Source organism: Pyrgilauda ruficollis, unplaced genomic scaffold (assembly GCF_017590135.1).
Source record: "Pyrgilauda ruficollis isolate IOZ18807 unplaced genomic scaffold, ASM1759013v1 scaffold35, whole genome shotgun sequence".
In the NCBI taxonomy this organism is placed as follows: Eukaryota; Metazoa; Chordata; class Aves; order Passeriformes; family Passeridae; genus Pyrgilauda; species Pyrgilauda ruficollis.
Window position 1 is genome coordinate 5,444,485 of NW_024524934.1, and position 18,996 is coordinate 5,463,480.

Here is an 18,996-nt window from a genome sequence, read left to right on the forward strand (position 1 = left end):
CACCTCTCTTCACAGAATATGAGTTATTGATTCCCTCCCAGGACTGAAACAGCTGAACACCTTCGGTGTCACTGCTGCTTGTTTTTAAATGACCAAGTAATGTGCCGTGTGAAGGCCCCAGTAATGCACCCACACCTCTGGGGGGGTGTGAATTGGCAGTGAATCCTTCACACGGACAGCCTCTCACACTGCACCCGTGGCCATCATTTGAAACACTTGTGCACTGAGTGTTACAGGATGCAGGGCTGTTGTTAACAGAACTTGTGTCTTTCCTGTGCACCTTACCCAGCTCCCGTGCCTGCACTAGGAAAACAATGGCCCATCCAAAGTGAACTCCATGGATCACACCACAGTGCAGGCACGACAATGGATTCCAAAGCAGACACAAACATGCTTTTCCTGAACCGGCTGAACTGGGGCATTCCAGCAGCACCAACAGCAAGGTCTCAGCATGCAGCAGAGATCGTCTCCCCAGGATTTTAGGGGTAATCCCAGACAAGTCCCAGGCTTTCCCACTTAATCTGCTGCAAGGTAAACCTGACCCAGTTTAAAACAAAAGTTTCTAAAGCATTTCAAGTCTGCACAACGCCAAGTGCAAGCTAAACACACTCTCTCAAGTGCAACGAGCATCCTTGGCACTCAGCACACTAAGCACCAATTTGAGTCAAATAACAGCTAAGCAACACATTTTTGCGTACAATTTCCTGGTCTATGCAAGAGGTAGAAATAGAAGTTTACACTTCTACAAGAAAAAGATCAGTTCCCCAGTAAATCTCTATCTATGGCTTATCACTCTACTTTTACTTACACCATGAATTACATTTCTGCATTGAATTAATTTTGAAATCTAAACCAAGCAAGAATCAAATTACAACAGCTTTGAGCCAAGCACTCAGCAGAGGCATTGGTTATTACTGGGCTGTAATTCTCAATTACACTGGCTCATCCCACTGATTTTCTCCACACCTGCACAGATCCACTTCTCTAGAATATTTTCCTTGAAGAACAAAGGAGATACAGCCACTGTCTGACAGATAAAAAGAAAGAATTTTAAAACACTTCAGAAAAGGATTTCACCCCTGGTCATTGTGATGTCCTGTACCTCAGATTTGGGGAGCTTCATTTATCTGAAAATTTACAGTGTTAAAAGAGTACAATTACATTGATAAAACATGCTTGCTCACCACCCAGGAGGCTGACATTCAGTAAATTCACTGCACCTACTTACTACTTCACTACCTTCAAGTAGTAACTAGTTATATCAAGTATAAGATGGCATACTGAAACATTTTTAAATTACTAGTAAATCTATTTACCTTGCTTCAAGAGTTAATTTTACTTCTGCAAAAGCAAGAGAGCTCACTGTGCAACTGAAATACTGTAGCTGAATGAACAGGTAACACTTCAGATGTCATCACTCCACCACTAAGTATCTTCATTCCACCTATATTTATTGAAAAATATTTACATATTGGTCACCATGCTTTAACAGCATCTTTACACAAAAGGGTTAATGAAGAACATCACACTAGGATGGGGGAAGGGTGGTAAAATGTCTTTTCGAAAGTTAGTTTTTTTCCCAAGCAGTCACAAGCCAAGAGAGTTCTCAGACTGAGTGTGCTGGAGTCCCGCAGTGCGTGCGCCACAGATCCACAGCTTTGCTGACAATGGCGTCGGTGTTGTCCTGAGGAATCTGCAAAAGATCGGGGCAAGGTGCCTGGTCAGAGCACTCCATTCAGATTGCTTTGTTTCAAATAAAGGTTTTGAATTTCCAGGTCAGATTTTATCTCTTTGTAAAAAAGAAAACGAAAGTAGAATCCTATCTCCCTGTCCTCTCATCCCTCCATCCCTCTGTCCTGCACACGCCATATTACATCCAGGTTTTGGACAAAAAGCTTTCATTTCCAAAATGCTGGTAAACAGCAGGCACCTCACACTTCACACATCCCTGACACCAGGCATGACTCACACTGCCTATCCATGACCACAAACTGTATCTCCTACAACTCACCTGGCTTACACTGGGACCCTACAGCCCTGCTGAAATGCCTCATTACTATTCAGCATCAGGAAGGCTCAGGGTCAGGTTCATGATCCCCTCCTCACATCAAGAGAAAACACACATTGAGTCTACAGATTTGCATTCAGGCAAGATGCAAAAAAAAGGTGCCAGAAACCAACCCTTCTAAGAAGCCTCCAGAAAAATTAGCCTAACCTGACCTGCACTTACTTTCAGAGAAAAACTCTTTAGTATCACAAGAAATGTTAATTCTGTACATAGATAATGCATTCCCCAAGCCTAAAAATCACTTAATTCTATGGAAGCCTTAACTCCTGATAGAAAAAGTTATTATTCTCATTGCTGAGCATTCTCCCTTCACTTTGGCACTGCTACACTCTTCTCAGTAATGTAATAATATCTTTTGGTACACCTGCAGCAGGCAAGCAATTCAGGCTGAAACAGTTATAAGCTATAAAAGGTAATGCAAAGCATAATTAGAGTACTTACATTTTCCAAAAACTGTGTGATCTTTTCTGCAGAATTCAGTGCTATTATCTTCATTTTAAAGGTTAATAATATCTCCACAGCAACAAACACAAGAATCTTGCACGATCCACTTATAACTTTGTCCCAGACCCTATGAGAAAGTGAAAAGGAATCACTAAACATCATTGTAGTGTTTATCTGCTTATTTCTCTGCTAGAACAGCCTTTGTACAACCATCTCTATCCAGAGATAGAGATAAAATATTTTTCTGAACAACTGCAACGTGTTGAATTATTTGGGTCAGGATAAATAGAAGACATTTTATCAACTCCTCAATCTGTACAGAGCAGAGGGATGGCAAGCAGTAATTGGAATGTACTGATATGGTGTGTTGCTGTTTAGAAACTGAACTGTTTACAAGCTCAAGTACAAAATGCAAATCTTGGCTTAACAGCCCGGACTGTAACAACTTTGAACTGTTTACAAGTACAAAATGCAAATCTTGGCTTAACAGCCCGGACTGTAACAACTATTCTACTGGACTACACAGCTACCAGAGTGTGAGGTAAAGATGAGAATTTTCCCTAGTGCGAAAAAAAAAAAAAAAAGAAATTAACTTCATTAGCATGCCTAATAAAGATACTCTTCAATCAGCTAAGCTGCTAAAAATTCAAAGAGAGGTAACACTGAACTACTGCATCTCAAGCAGGTCATTGCTGTATGAGATACAAATATGATCTATCAGCAGGATATAGTCCATGATGTTTGAATTAGGCACAAGGCACAACTATTAAGTATTCCAATCCAATCCACTGTGCAGACACTCTCAGAAATACCTAGGCACTCCTACCTCTCGTGTGAAACCATACCTGGACCTCACAGTTTTAGTAAAACCTGAAGGGCAGGTGTCCAAAGGCTTCAGCAACAGAACTTCGATGAATATTAAAATGCATCATCACTACCAAAACCAACTATTAGCCTGCAACAATTTGAAATCATCCTTCATCCAGCAGCTCTCTCTCAGGCCCAGCTCAAGAGACTCGGGATAAAAGATTGCACAAAAAAGTGTGAAACCATCTGTCAGACGGCAGCTTTTATGAGCTCACATTATTTTTAGTTCTTGAATTTTAAGAGCTGTGTCAGAAAGAGTTTCTGAGAATTACAGTTCTTGCTCCTTCTGGCACTTGTTCAAACTATTTCTCCTTCCAAATAAAAACATGGAGGAACAAAGATCACACACTGTCCTCTGTAATTTCTGAATATAGTAACACCAACTGAAAAACATCTTCTGTAGCCCATCTACAAATCTAGATCTATGGGTGTGCTCCTTCCAGGGACAACTCAATTTTTACATGACCTCTCTCAGAAGAGTTTGCCCTTCAGCCCAGAGTGCCAGGAGAGCACAACACAGGCATGACATGAACTCTGACAGCTGAAATGAAGTGTAGGATCACACTTTTACACAAGGAATTAAGAGGGGAGAGCCCAGCCAAGAGCAATTAAGGTGATGAAGGGGGAGGAATGGTGAGAGAGCTTGGACTGATCAACCTGTAGAAGAGAGGGATCTGGAGAATCTCATCAATCTAAACTGGAATGGAGAGCACAAAAAGGGTGGAGCCAGGCACTCTCCAACCATGCCCAATGAAGGGATCTGAGGCAACAGGCACAAACTCAAACACAGGACTAGATTTTAACTTATAACAAAAAAAGGAGAAACACAAATGTGTAGATCCTCAGGACTATTCTCAAAATAGAAGGAACCAAAAAACCCACATGGACAGATCTAGACGGGGGGAGGGGGGGAAGGAAAGGCACAGCCAATTTCTTTCCCCTTTGCAATTAGTATAATCCTCACAGGGACAGGAACAACACACAATCCAAAATCAAAACCTTACTGTTTCATTTGTGGTTCAAGCATCCCAGGACAAATGATCCCTGCAAATATTTGCTGTTGAAGTCAGGTCTAGGAAGCTTTAAGCAAGGATATGAGAAGACTGAGACAACAGCTCTGTTCCACACTGTACAGGTCACCCCTGTTTACTTCTACAGCATTTTCCTTCACAAACACATCTGTTCAGAACACAAGAAAAACCTCCCCATGTGTTCCATGTGCATCACAACTGTAATTACGAGTGACAATTACAGAGAGTAGCAGATCTCAAAAACAGGAAATAATTTTTAAAGTTCATATCAAAGCTCATGTTAATTTGAAAACAAACTTACTAATCCTATTATAAAATATCCAGTCTTCTTTCATTATTTTGCTTCCAATTCTTCTGACTTCAGTCTCCATAATTACATTAGGTTACATGCTATGCTCAGAAAACACTCTATTGTTTTCCTGCATTATTTAGTCTGATTCCAGAACAAATGTTTTAACAATGGCAAAACAGATGCAGTATCTAAATCACCAGTGTCTTAACAAATTTTGGAAGATGGTGCACAGAAAAGTGAGTGAGATGTCAGCACTAACCAGCTGCGTCTGCTGCAGTATTTTTCCCTTAACATTTCCAGCTATTGTTACTCTCAGTACAACTCCACCAGTGACAGTAATCAGGAATGACTGTGCAACACTGTCAGCACTGATGAACAGTCAGCACCTTGTCTGTACCAGCAGAGCCAGGAACAACAACATAAACTGTCAAAAGTGGAAAGAAACCACAGCAGTTTCAAGGAAATACATTTTCTGACGATCCTATTCTAATACACCAGTCTTTATACATTGTGTATACACAGGTGTCCTATTTTCACTTTTTTAGTAGCAATCATTTAAGGTCAACTTTACTGCAACTTTTTACCTATTCTTTGATACTCCTGGAGAGGGGGAAAGTATAAGAGAAACATCATGCAACTGTGCCTACAGCCCTATACAGGAATGCAGAAAAAGAAATACATATCCTGAACAAAATTCACTGTTTTGTGTGACTATCATCCTCTGTAAAACACAACTGTTCAATTAACCACAGGAACACTCTTGCAGGTGTTTCTTGAACAGCAAAGAAGTATTGATAACCACAAGGAAAAATAAAAATAAATGGGAAGCTATAAAGGCAAAGAGCATGCCAAGGATTATGCAAATGAAACCATTTACTTTTCACCGAGCCTCTTCTATAGACAAGATATGACACTCCGTGTGCACCTGTGTGTGAAGGGATGCCATTCTCCAGGCACTCTCTGAGGTTCCTGTGGCACTACAGTGCAGTAATACACAAGAGCCATCACAGCACTGCTGCTCTCTCCTTTTCTGATACATTACCATTAACCTCACAGTTTTTCCCCATGCTGCAGGGTAAAGACGCTCAGCCTTGTTTCCTGGTTCTAGTCCTCCAGCCATCCAGACAAGAGACATCTAAAAAGAACAAATGCTTTCTCCTCTGCCTGCACTTCTGGGTGTCCCTCCAGAGGTAACTGGGCATGGAGGGACACGATGAGGTTCACACAAATATCACCCTGATCTATCATGATCTTGTGCCCATTCATTTGCAGACCTGGGAAGCAGCTCAGTGAGACAAAGGCAAACACAATGAAGTTTTTCTGTAGTAGCAGCCCACAAGCACATTTTTATGACCTCTTGCTCCACAGTAAAATTAAGGCATTTTCCATATTTCTGTTGCTTCTATTAACAAATGACTTACATTTTTACAACTAAATGTAATTTATGCAGGGCATGGACATCACAGATGTAAAACTACAAAATTATATTAATACATGAGGTAGTGCCAGTTTGAAGGTCATATGATTTCAGGAGAATGATGAAATACTTTGCCACTAGCAAGTTGCCAGAGACTAATAACCTAACACCAGCCAGCCAATGCCAAGGCTTCAGTGCAGAGTACAAACAACATTAGGCAGGGGCCTGATACATGAGTGGCATCATTAGGCCATAAAAAACGCCTAGCTCGTTCACAATTACAACTGCAAAGCTGCACTGCTTCTGCTGGATCATCTGCGCTGACAGTGCCAGATTAAACTGGAAGCCGAAGTGCCATTTTGCCTGTAGAGCTGAAGCCACAAACAGGACCCCAAGGTTTAAGAGCAGGCATCTCCAGCTGAGGGCCCTCACAGCACCATTGGAAAGCTTTCCACACACGGGCTTACCAAATGATGATGAGCAATACACTGCTGCACAAATCAAAAAAACAGCAGCAATGAGTATGAAAACAAAGGTGTGATTCAGCTCTCTCCTTGTCTCAGGGGAAAACACACCTTTCTGTGCCTATCAAACTTCTGCTACAGGCTGGTTCATATTCCAGAAAGCACTCTGTCTATATTCCAGGTGGGATACAGAGTCTTTGGAATGGCCTGCTCCTCCCTTTTACCAACGTGACACCTTTAAGAAGTTTGTTAAGAAGTTCATCATGTAATATGCCAAGTGTATTAGACACTGCATAAGCTCAAAGCAAAAGTTTCCATGTGAAACCTGTCTGTATGTATTTTCCAAGCCCACTTAAATTAAACTGATACATAAATTTTACCTATGGTGTAACCTGAAGTGTGCTATTTATACAGTATTTATACTGAAGGCAGAGTCTGTCAGGTACTGGTATTGTGCAACTTCATCTCACCATTATGAGGTAAAATTTCTGCACAGCATGTACAAGTCTTGTACACCTTAGAGAAAACTAAACAAACAAAACCATGAATTTTAGATTTATCTGCTTGACAGAGAAGACTACAGTTCATAGAAAGCAAGCAGCCTCTCTGAGAAATGCAGTGCTAAATCATAAGTGAAAATAAATCATAAAAGACTGTGTTCAGATAATCTCTCACTTGACAAGAAAGTAAGTAAAATTCACAGGAGAACTGGAGACCTTCAAACCTCAGCAGTTTCAACGCTGACATTTGGATGCATTTCAGATAAGCACTGGGGCTTCTAGATCCTAATCCAAACTGAATCTCCAAGCATTAATTAAGTTCATCTGTCACACACTACCCATGAAGTATGTTATTTCCTCAGCGAATAAGGCCATTATGATTACAACTGAATAATTCACAAACCTAAACTGCCAAGAAAAAGTGCACTTTCATCATGTTCCCACAAGAATTGCTAGGAAAAGGGATTGTTGTGCCGTCAGAAGTACCAACACTGGAATTTGTTTTTATTCCAGAGTGATATAAAAAGCCAGAATTTTGACGTTTTCCAGGGGGAAAAAAGTATTAAAAATTTCAGGTAATCAAAATATTCTATTTCATTAAGGTAAAACAGCATATGGAAATGTTAAAGATGCATACTGATTAGGCAAAAATATTTCATGTAAATAAAACTAATTCAAAATGGTAGACATTTGAAGCCAAATATTCTTGCAAGATGAAATATGAAATCAAAATTCTTAATCTAGATTTTTCCTTTTAAACCATCAGGATGACACAGCTCCATTCAAGTTTCAATTTTCAACAGGAATTTTTAAAAAACCCTTCATCTTCCAAGAGCAAATCTGCTCTGATACAAATTCCTCCCTCAGCTCTTGTCCACAGCCATAAGATCCAGTAGCAAAATTGAATCACATGAGCTCTAAACTGTAACAAACACCCTATACTATGCATGCTTACATAATTTCTGCAGTCACAGAAGCAGTAAAAGCTTTCAATCATCATATCACACAATCACTAAGCAGACAAGACTATTTTGTAGCCTTATAGGTGTTTGATGAGAAGAACTTGCCATGTAACAATAGCCCTGTTGCACCTAAAGGTCTCAATCCTTCACAAAATGGTTTTTTTCTCTCAAACATAATCCTTGGCAACAAAAAGACGTACAGAATCTCAAAGACCATGGTCCAACAAGAGCAGAGAGCACGATTTCTAATCTTACAGCTTGTTCCCTGAAATCTCCTTATTCTTGTCAGGGTAAATAAAACATTTTTAAGAACAGCCATTTTCCACTTTCCTCCACAGAACATGAAGCACCAGATAAACAAACACTGCATCCACTATTCAGATTATTACCAACTTTACCACCATAAAAGCATTTTCTACAAAGCAATTTACAAAGCACTGTTTCCATGCTAGGTTCCTATTTTAGCCACTGAAGTCCTGAGATTACCTCAAAGTAAAGTTTCCCTTGAACATTATTACTTCTCAAAGTTTTCAGACAGCTGAAAATGACACCATTATTTTCTCTGTGCCACATCCTGTTCAGCTATCAGCAACTCTGGTTAATGCAGAAAGATGTTTCTCTACACTGAGCTTGAATTTCCTGCTTTCCAAGAGTTCTCAGGCAGCAGAATTAGGGAAATCATACAAGCTTCATTTCAAAAGCCCTTCAGTGAAGTGTCATGCACAAGAATTTTTCCCTTTTAAAAGCTCAACAACTTGTTTGTAACTGTAGAATCCTAATATAATCCACAATTTCATTAACTTTGTAATATTCAACTTGCCCTAGTACTTTTTAAAATAAACATTCTGTCATGGTTTAACCCCAGCCAGCAACTGAGCAGCAGACAGCCACTCATTTGCTACCTCCACCAGTGGGAGGGGGGAAAAATTGCAAAGGTAGAAGTAAGAAAGAAATTTGTGGGTGGAGAGAAAAGTTTCCTAATTAGAAAGAAGTAATAATTTCCAAAAAATTCTAAGGAAGAGAAGAAAAACATAACAAAGAGAGGAAAATAAAACCTGAGACAAATGATGCAACTGAGAACAGTTGCCCACCACCCCAACTGATGGCCAGCAAGTCCCCAGGCAAATGCTCCCACCTGCCATCCTCCTCCTCAGCTTAACTGCTGAGCATGACTGCACACAGAATGGAATATCCCTTGGGCCAGCTAGAGTCAGCTGCCCTGGCTGTGTCCCCTCCCAGCCGTGTTCTTGTGCACCCCCAGCCTCCTTGCTGGTGAGGAGCAGAACGATGCCATGTAAGGGCTGCTCTGCAGGGACTAAAACATCCCTGTGTTCCAAAACACAGCCCTATACCAGCTCTGAAGAAATCTAACTCTATCCCAGCCAAAACCCATACACATTCCCAAAATCTTTTTCATCTAACACTAATACAATACTACAATCACTCCCTAAGCAAAGATTTTTGTCAAAAAGCCCAAAAACTGACTACCATTCAGCTATGTAAGACTGAGGGTTTGTAGTTCTGCATCCTAGGAGGAACTAAGTGTCCAACAGAATCAGCTGGTATACTTAGCTCCATCCTTTTTATTTTCAGTGGGTGACACAATCACACAGAGACTGATTATCTTGCATCAGTAAAAAGGGGGAATTAATTCCAATTTTACCATTTTGAAGTTAGCAATAAAGCTAATACCATAATCTTACAGATAAAGTATGGAAAGCTCTTTGCCTGGTAGTGATGACAGAAAGTTGAAATTACTATGCAGTTACAAACAGAAAGAAAAGAAAAAGAACTTGCCTCTGTAAACTGGACTCAGGTAAACATCCTGCAAAACACTTTTTAAACCAAAGATCATAGGGGAGTTTGCTCATTGCAGCACATGCCTTCAGATGCATCAGTAGTCTGTTATCTTCAATGTTCAAATACTGCTCCAAAATTTTTGGCTGAGAAAGAATCAGAAAATTTTAGGTAACTCACATCAGAATACCTTCATAGTTAATGCCCACTGTAAGACAAGCACTGTTTTAACAATTCAACTGGAGCAATGTAACAAAATAATGTACCTTCATTCTTTTAGTTGCTACAAAATACAGGTGTTACCGACTTTTGCAATTAACTAATTATGAACTTAATCCAAGAAACAACCTCAGCTTCCTGAAATTGCTGACCACTAGCAGAGCTTCCAAGATATGCAGTATTCCCTAATGTAAGGAGGTGTTTCAGAGCTTCAAGCAATGTAGAGATTTAACATGCACTAATTACTGCTACCTTCCAAGTAAAATTGAGTTTCATTCACCCCAAACCGAATCACCTTAGCACACATCAAGAAATATCTACTGCAAAACCCAAAAAATCAATTCTGAGAGCAAATCCCTGAGCAACACATTAAAAACTGGACACTGATTTATTGTTTAAAAACCCTAAGTATTTAAGGCATAAACATGTGGATAATTTTTCCATCTTGTTTAAATTTTAATGTATCACACACATTTTCATGAATTCTTGACTACCTTTATGCTTTGTCATAGTTAGGCAAATTGCTAAGGACTTCAGCTGCTAAAGGCAGGAAGCACTTCCTTTGCCAATATTCTCACCTACTGAGTCTTGGCACATTGATTGTGTTACAAAAAAAAAAAAAAAAAATTAGACAGGGCAGCACAATCACAATGCAAAAAGCACTCCTCCCCTACTCTCAAAAGAGCTGGTGGAACAGAATCCAAGACTGTTGCTTCTGATTCTCCAGTTATCTCCCTGTGTTAATGCTTTCTATGAGTGCTTCTCCTTGCAAAAAGAAAAAAAAAATTCCTTTTTCCTTACCAGCTGTTGTAATGAATCTCTGTGCTTGCTGTTCAGCTGATTCACAAAGCAACTGACAAGCCAATAGCATTCTATAGGATCCTCTACCATTTCCTCCATTGCTCTAGCAATAGCAAGAAACACTTCATCTTCAGGTTCCTGAAAAACAAAGCAAAAAAAGTGATCTACAGAGAAGTACTGGACTACACTAATTTAAATTATTCTTATATTCCTTTGCTCTGCTCTGGGAAAAAAACAGGAATCAACATACATAAAAAACTGTTCTGATGTTACTAGACAAGAGATCGGGCAGCAGCTGCACGATGATGACAGTTATCTATTAAAACAGAACAAGTAAGACTTGTCTTGCTTTTAAAACATGCTTCAGTGTATAGAAGGTCCTAAATACTACTGGGATATGTCTCTGCCACATAGACTGCTCCAATACACACGTATCCTTACCTGAACTCTCCGCATTCAAATGCACAAAACACTCAGCAGACTCCCGTTTGTTACTCAAACATTTCAAAATATTTAGATCAATCTGACATCTCTTCATCTCCCTCTGCCTCTACAATAAAACACCTGCATTACCAACAAGAGTAACCTCTCATAAGTTTAAGGGGAAAGTGACTGCACTGAAAAGAGAAGAAATGCTTTCTGCAGCAGCAAAACAAACCTCTGTTACAGGCCAATGACTGGGGCTCTGCTAAACACCATCATTATGAAACCTCACCACAGTGCTGAGAACAGCTCTGAGATGCACCAACAAAACACTTGCTCAGAAGGCAATACTGCTCTAGAAGGGAGGAATTTTCAGTCCACTGCATCACATGCCAAGATCAAGGAAATTTCTCTACTGGAAATCTGCAGGATAGGATGGCCACATTCCTAGGAAACAGTAAGGGTATGAAAACATTCCCTCCTCTGACAAGAGAATGCTGCAGATAATCCTCTAAGTCTAAATATTACTGAATTTTCCGTATTAACTTGAACTTTTTTTATTTTGAAGTTTCCTTTAAGTACTTAGTCAAAATTCATGATTACAGATGAAAAATTACAAATTAAGCTGGGCTAGAGTGAATACCGATAAATTAACTACAGGACGAAATACACTTAATAAGCTCTGTGGCTCTGCTCCTCATCTCCTATGTCATGGAAAAAAGAAAGAACCACACATTGTTTTTACCATCACAGTACTAATTTACCATCACAGCACAGCCTTGTTTAACCATATGGGTGTACACTGTGAACAGCAGAGTATGTGCATTACCTGACAGAAGCCCAGGTCAATTCAGACTAAGAAACAAAGGAGGACAGTACACTGAAGTCTAGATTTAAAAACAAGTAATTCAAGTATTTGCTGCAACTAGCATAAAATCACTGCTTGTACAGGCTCTGGATTACCCTTGTTCCAGGAACGTAAGAACCCATGAGCTACAATGAGGTGATGTCATTTTCATGTCAGTGCTAAAAAGAAACTGAAGTGCCCTGGAGTACAAAAGGCTTGAAACGCATCAGGAAAAATGCACAAAAGAGATTTCAAGACATAAAATCTTACCTAAGTACTTAGGGGAAGGAAAAGAGAAAAGCACTTTGACTAAAATTCTTTATTTTATACTAGTACTTCTCTGTTTTGCATTCACCCTACTTGGTCTATCTACAAGCATTTGTGGGGTGACCAGCAGTTCAGTTTCCCACTGGTTTATAGTTTCAAGTTCAATAAAGTACTGTGTTTAAAAGACTGTTAAAACATCACTGACCAACGGAAAAGCTATGTTTCGAGGCAATTTTCCTGATTCCAGTTGATGTATGCGGAGGAAAACATCAACCTGTGGGGTAGAATCATTAATAAAGCGAATCACGCGAAGAGCGTGGTGAATATCCCAGTACTGCTCCTTCCGGTACTTCATCACCAAAGCATGAGATTCGTGGTGAGGAGGAATAATTCCTAAAAAAAAAAAAAAAAAAAAATTTAAAAAAATTAAATTTTTTAAATTAAAAGAAAAAATATAAGCAATTGTAAAAGAGGAGTCTTACTTGTTACTTTTATCTGTCTAGTTTTCAGTACAGTACTAGGTGTATATTTGTGCCCAGCTTCCATTTATTTTGAAAACAAAGTCAGTGTAGAATGATTTTTATATACATTAGCTGTTCATTTTCTCAAATTTTACACTTTGTCACTCTGATGACAGAGAATATATACATGCAACTAACTAATGCAAATATACTGTCCACTGCAGTATTAATTACTTTACTGCCAGAAAAGTCTACTCACTGTACCAGATTAATTCTCCCTAAAATAACATGCAAAATCAAAACCAATCCATTGAATCAATTCCTCTTACTCAAGGGTCTTGCCATGCACTGATTTTTACAACAGAACTGTCACAGACTTCAACAGAAATAAATGTATACATACACCTAGGCAAAAAAATGCCATTTCCCTATCGCTAGTGGAGCAGAATTTTTCCCAGTGTAGAAACCTATGAGAACAAAGTATTCTTCAAAAGTCAGCTCTGAAACAAGCTACCTGCTCCTTTTACCTCTCATTTAAAGAAAAAAAATATCCCTGCCAAGTGTTAAACCATGAAATGGCTGAGTTGAAGAACAAGTACATCAGACAGAAAATTATCTTTTCCAGCTGCAAACCTGCCTGCATTTCAAAAGCTGGAAGAAAGCAAGACATTTTTCACGATATGCCAAAAGAGAGTCAACATCATAACTATATGTACATACTGCCAACAGCTCTCCTCAAACACAGAGGACAACCTTAGGCAGGGAAAACGAAGCTGAAACAACAGAGGGGTGCCTGGAAACCATCACGAGTCATCCTTGAACAGGAAGGTAAAAGAGGCATTGCTGACACACCATGCAACCTGGGACATCAGCAAGCCTTATTACACGTCTGAGAGAGTTCTGCTGACAGGACAGACTTCCTTTTCTTACATTATTAACGTTATTTAGAAGTCACATAACACGTCTCACCAGAAACAGATTGGGCTGTGGTTCCGACCGTTCAGGGGGAGATATTTTGCACTGCCCTTCTCAATACCAGCTTTTCTAACAACTGCTAACACTGAAATGCAGTGTAAGAAAAGTCCCTGAACCTCTATTCATCCAAAGCATGTCACAGAATGACGGTATGAATACTTGAAATCACAGAAATCACGAGTTTGAAGGGACCCACAAGGACCACTGAGTCCCCCTCCTGGCCCTGTACAAGACCACTCCAAAGCATCACACCACGTGCCTGAGAGCAGAGCTCACTTCTTGAACTCTGTCAGGCTTGGTGCTGTGACCACTTCCTGGGAAGCCTGTTCCAGTGCCCAATCACCCCTTATTCTGATACCCAACCTAAACCTCCCCTGAAACAACTTCATGCGGTGAAATTAATCACTCTGGGTTTAAAATACAAAATACTTTTTAGAACCAGTATAATCTTCCAAGCAGTTGATTCAGAAGGGGTTTTGTGTTATTGTATGATTCACAGATCCTTTATTAAAACAGCCCAAGACCTGGCTCTGCAGTGAGCCACAATTTTGCAGAGACGTATTTTGCTATTATAATGTTGGCTGAAGGATTCTGTACTGAGTTGCTTGTCCAAAATTCCTATGCTATATTTCCCACTACTGATATTTTAAAGGATGCTGACTACTTCACTAGTGCCCAGGGTACAGTAATATTTTTAATTGCTGAGCCTTTTATCAAATAGGACTACTCTGTCAGTTCAATGCCAACAACTTCAAGCTTTTGAATTAGATCTTACCCCTTCTGTGCACTGTTCATTTACTACCTTTGCCAAAAAAAGGCTTACAAATCCACACAATCAGGAATATGAAGCCAAAACTTTCAAAATGTAAAAAATTGGAAGGGGAAAAAATGAATTTAAAAAATTATGATTTTTTTAAACCCCTCTTGTCTCCAAGTGGACATTATCTTGCATCTAGTCAACCAATGTACTTGACCAGTTAGAGCAAAGTCATTAGTACTTTTTAATTAGTCATCTGACTAGTGCACTTCTAGGAAAATATGATCTATTTATGGTTTTTACAGTTTCTGGGGATACCATTAACTTGTCTTCAGCCTTGTATCTTCTTCAATGGAAAATACAATTCAAAGTCAGCAGCAAAACCATAGGAAAACAATATTCTGCAGAACACAAAGCTTCTCTTTAGAATAATCATGTACTCCATGCTTCACCCAGTTTAAAACTAATCACAACTTTACTTCAACTTGTCTGTTATTTCAGGAGCACAACTGAGTATCTTATCAGATATCGATGACTTCTTAGAATTGACATTTCAAATTCATTTCATAAATGTACTTGGATAAGGTTACAAAGTTAAATACAGAAACATACTCTCCTAGACACATTTCAGCAAAGTTCTCAAAAACTTGTTTTATAATTGCCATTGTGCATCCAAGGGGGATACAAAAGTTGGCTAAATATATAATCAGTAGGCAAGGTAATACAGAATAATCCTGTCATTACTTCTTCAAAAAAAAACCCAAAAAAACAACCAACCAAACAAAAAACAACAACAAAAAAAAAGATAAAAAATTGCACCTTCCTACATTCTACATTCCATGTTAGAATTCATACCTAGAAGCACTTTCCACACCAGTATACGATACATGGATGGAAGAGGAAACCTTTGACTAAATGTGCAAAGCTTCTCAATATCTGTAAAGAAATGAAAAGAAATTCAGGACAAATTTAAATGTGGTTATAAATAGGTTTGCATCTCTAACCCAGCTAAGTATGACAAACTTTAGTTGCAGACTGAAATTCCCTATTTCACCACATATTATCAACAAATGCTTTCACTGCTTTCATGTTGGCCTGATTTACAGTAAAACTACTCCAGGTTTCATCAGGAGAAAAACTGGACCATTTTTACAGGCCTTTTGTAAAGCATGTCTCTGTCAAAACAATTAAGGCCTTTTTTAAAGGGACAACATTAATCTTTCTGTTCTGCCAGAGATGTGGCACTCCTCAGGGACCAACAGCAATAACATCTTCATTGCTTTGAAGTTAGATGGAATTGACAGCATGAGGCGATGCATTCTCAGATTAAAATTGCTTTCCCTAAAAATCTTTCAGTTTCTTGGGCACAGAAAGAAGAATAAATAAGCAAGCTGACAAATCTTTAATAGTTTTTAAAATCAGATTTCCAGATCTTTGAAAATCAAAGGTCTGCTAGCACTAACTGAGGGATTATTGGCAAAAGATGCAAAACTTAAATAAGAATTAAGCACAGCAGGTAAACATTTTCTATTACTCCCTCCCCAGCCCCTAATCACCAAGAAATAGAGCAAACAGTGAAATCAACTTGCCCAAACGATCATCCTTTAACAGAATTTCCAGCGACTTCTTTTCTTCAACTCCACGAAACCCCACTTTCTCATAATACACTGAGCGGAAGTTTCTCTGAGAGTCATCAGCCATGACTGACTCCTCCTGGAAAAACAAAGAATTCCTCTGCAGACTTACAAGAATACATTCCTATTGCTTTAGGGTCAAGTAATTTTGCACACTGGTATAAGTTTACCGCCTATGTCTCTACAGTATTAATAAACCCTACAGAATATTAAAATCTTCCAAGATTTTTTTTGTCACATACTAACATAAAGATTATAAATGTAATTTATTCTGAACAAGATCTAAAGATACCGACTTTACAAACAAAATTAAGGGATTTTTTAAAAATTATTCACATAGTATATTATGCTAAATTCCAAAAAATTGGGTTTTTTTTTAATTGCTAGAGAAACACTTAAGTATTTTATGCTATTCCCTGTACTTCAAAACCAACACAAAAATACAGTTACAAGTCTGACAAAATTTTGACTACAAAAACCCTATTCAAGTAGGACTATTGCCCACGTAAGTAAAATTATTAGGTTTCTTACTCACCAGCCAAGGTAATCAGAAGCAAGGACAAGCCAGAGTTGGCCTCAGTGGCACAGGGGTGACAGGAAAGAGTAAGGCTGGGTGTGTAGGTTTCTTAAGTTGCAGATACCAATTAAATGCTCATGTTGTTACAAGCTGCTCTAACAGCCACAGCCTTGAGCTTGTTATGCCAGCACTAAAACGAAATAAATGTCTCATCCCTGTAGTGGAAGCAAAGGTAAATTCCAGTTAGTGCTCTGTGTATCATAACAACTGTAAATGACATTTCAATTCAGCTCAACCCTCTAACTATCAATTCTCTCTCCTCTGCGGGCTTGCAAACATGAGAAAGTTCTGTTTCCTAACTCCAAGGACTAAGAACAATCTTAACTTTTACATCCAGTGACAGCAGCAATACTTTGAGAAAGAATTTATTTCTGACTGAAGAGCGGTGAATGATGCATTGAGAAGCTTTTATAGTTAAATTCTCTTTTCCTTGCAGAACCAAAGTACACATCAGGAGCAAAGCACGTACAGATATAAACAAAGACCACAATTTTATAGAGAGTGCACACATTTAAATTAGTATATCCAGAAGGCCTGTTTGTGTTTCAAATTATGTCTGGTTTTAGTGCTTTGTAAGATCAGGGCCAAGACCAAACAGCAAAATACAAACCAGCAAACGACTGAATTAGTGCTTTCTGAGATAGGCCAAATATTATTTCAAAACCAGAGAAAAAAGAAATAAATATTACTTGCAACACATTCCAGTCCTGCACTATCCTTAAGAAAATGACTGCGATATTCATGTATGGTGCATTTAAGGGTCCACCGATCACAGTGCTCACTGTTTGCATCGCAGCCATACCTAAAAGCAGACTTCAGACGTCATAGGCACTCAACTACTTTTGAAAATTTTCAGATTTTCATTTACATTTTCAAATTTTTAAAAGCTGAATTTAGTAAGTGTTATTTAGAAAAATAGTAAAAAGAAACCAAAAACCAACAAAACACATCTAGCCCATACCATTTGCGGAAAAATGACAAGAAACAGGACAGGAACATTAAACATAATTTGAAAAATAACAGCAGGACCTATTAGCCAGGAATACTATTTTAATAATTTTAAACTAGCAGAATAACAGCAGTACATTTTATTTATTCAGTGGTAAAAGAAGGAAGATAGTTTGTTTCCTCCCTCACAACTCAGGATTTGTATTTTCACGTTATACAAATGACCAGTATTCCAATCTTTACACCCGTCTTCAATAAACTGGAAAAAGGGGGAAAACAAATCCTTAGCCAGCTCATTAGAAGTGTGCTGTACAGAAGTGTGCAATTAACTCGTCCTATCCTCAATTACAGCACTTTCGTCCAAAACAGCGGCTTTCCCGGTATCACTGAGTGTCACTCCAGGTGAGGCAGCAGCGCCGCACAGGCCCGGGGCGCGGAGCCACCGCGCTCTGCCCCCGACCGAGCACCCTTCCCTCGCAGGCCCTGCCGGAGGCTCCCCCCGCCCGGCCGTACCTCGGGGCTCAATTCCCGGCCTCCGTCACAGTCCCAGAGGAAAACAAGGGCACATTTGGGCACGGGATCACAGCACCCCGGGAATTCGGGCCGTGCCGGGCTCACCCCGCCGCCCCCGGGCTCCGCGGGCAGGCGGGCGCGGCTCGAGCGCGGCGCATGCGCGGGCCCGTCCCTCCCGGGCGGCGGGCGGAGCGCTGCGGCGGCCGGACGGGGAACGCCCGGGGGTCGTGGTTTTTGCTGTGGGCGTCCCGCAGCCACTCGGGGTCGCCGGGTTCATCACGCTCCCCGCCACCCCTCAGCTCCATGCCTCTGTCCTCAGAGGGCATCCGTCCCTCAGAGCCGGCTCCCCGCGTGGCGCGGGTGCGCTGAGGGCTGCCCGCGTTGTTTGCTGTGACGATGGGTGTGCTCGGCGCTTTGGGCCCCATCCGCCGTGACTCCAAGGATGAGTTACTTAGAGACACCTCTGGGAAGCGAAGTGCATTTCGCAAAACAGAGATCTACTCAGGCACTTGTGATCAAAGTACTGGGTGCTAAATATCCCGCCCATCAAAACAGGTAAAGGACCTACGTCGCGCTGCTGAAAGCCTCAAAAATCAACCTGTGTTGCCAAAACGGTGGGACATCAAACTAGTAGTGTGATTTTCATGCGGGGTTAGGGTACTTCTGTAGTTGTTGGTGATGTTTGTGTCCAGGACCTTGCCTCTGTGCTATTGCAAAGCCTGGACAGCTGCT

The 18,996-nt window shown here is 40.0% G+C and overlaps 1 protein-coding gene across 1 annotated transcript; it reads right to left on the minus strand.

Annotated features, from left to right (window-relative positions):
• Window positions 1-1,434: 1,434 nt before the first annotated feature.
• On the minus strand, window positions 1,435-18,422 carry LOC121357842 (TBC1 domain family member 7). Its single transcript, XM_041475501.1, has 9 exons — window positions 18,265-18,422; window positions 16,762-16,958; window positions 16,182-16,305; window positions 15,448-15,528; window positions 12,605-12,792; window positions 10,863-11,000; window positions 9,843-9,988; window positions 2,510-2,639; window positions 1,435-1,693 (listed from the first exon to the last, which is right to left on the minus strand). The coding sequence occupies exons 3-9, from the start codon at window positions 16,291-16,293 to the stop codon at window positions 1,607-1,609; spliced, it is 882 nt and encodes a 293-aa protein (XP_041331435.1). The 5' UTR covers window positions 16,294-16,305; window positions 16,762-16,958; window positions 18,265-18,422; the 3' UTR covers window positions 1,435-1,606.
• Between the last annotated feature and the right edge of the window lie 574 nt (window positions 18,423-18,996).

What these genes read in the sequence shown, in the direction of transcription:
- LOC121357842 (XM_041475501.1), bottom strand. Translation starts at nt 16,293, where the DNA reads ATGGCTGATGACTCTCAGAGAAACTTCCGCTCAGTGTATTATGAGAAA. An exon ending in GGTGTGGAAAGTGCTTCTAG is followed by an intron (nt 12,793 to 15,447) that starts GTATGAATTCTA and finishes TTTTTTTTTTAG; the next exon opens with GAATTATTCCTCCTCACCAC. An exon ending in GAGATTCATTACAACAGCTG is followed by an intron (nt 9,989 to 10,862) that starts GTAAGGAAAAAG and finishes ATTCTTTCTCAG; the next exon opens with CCAAAAATTTTGGAGCAGTA.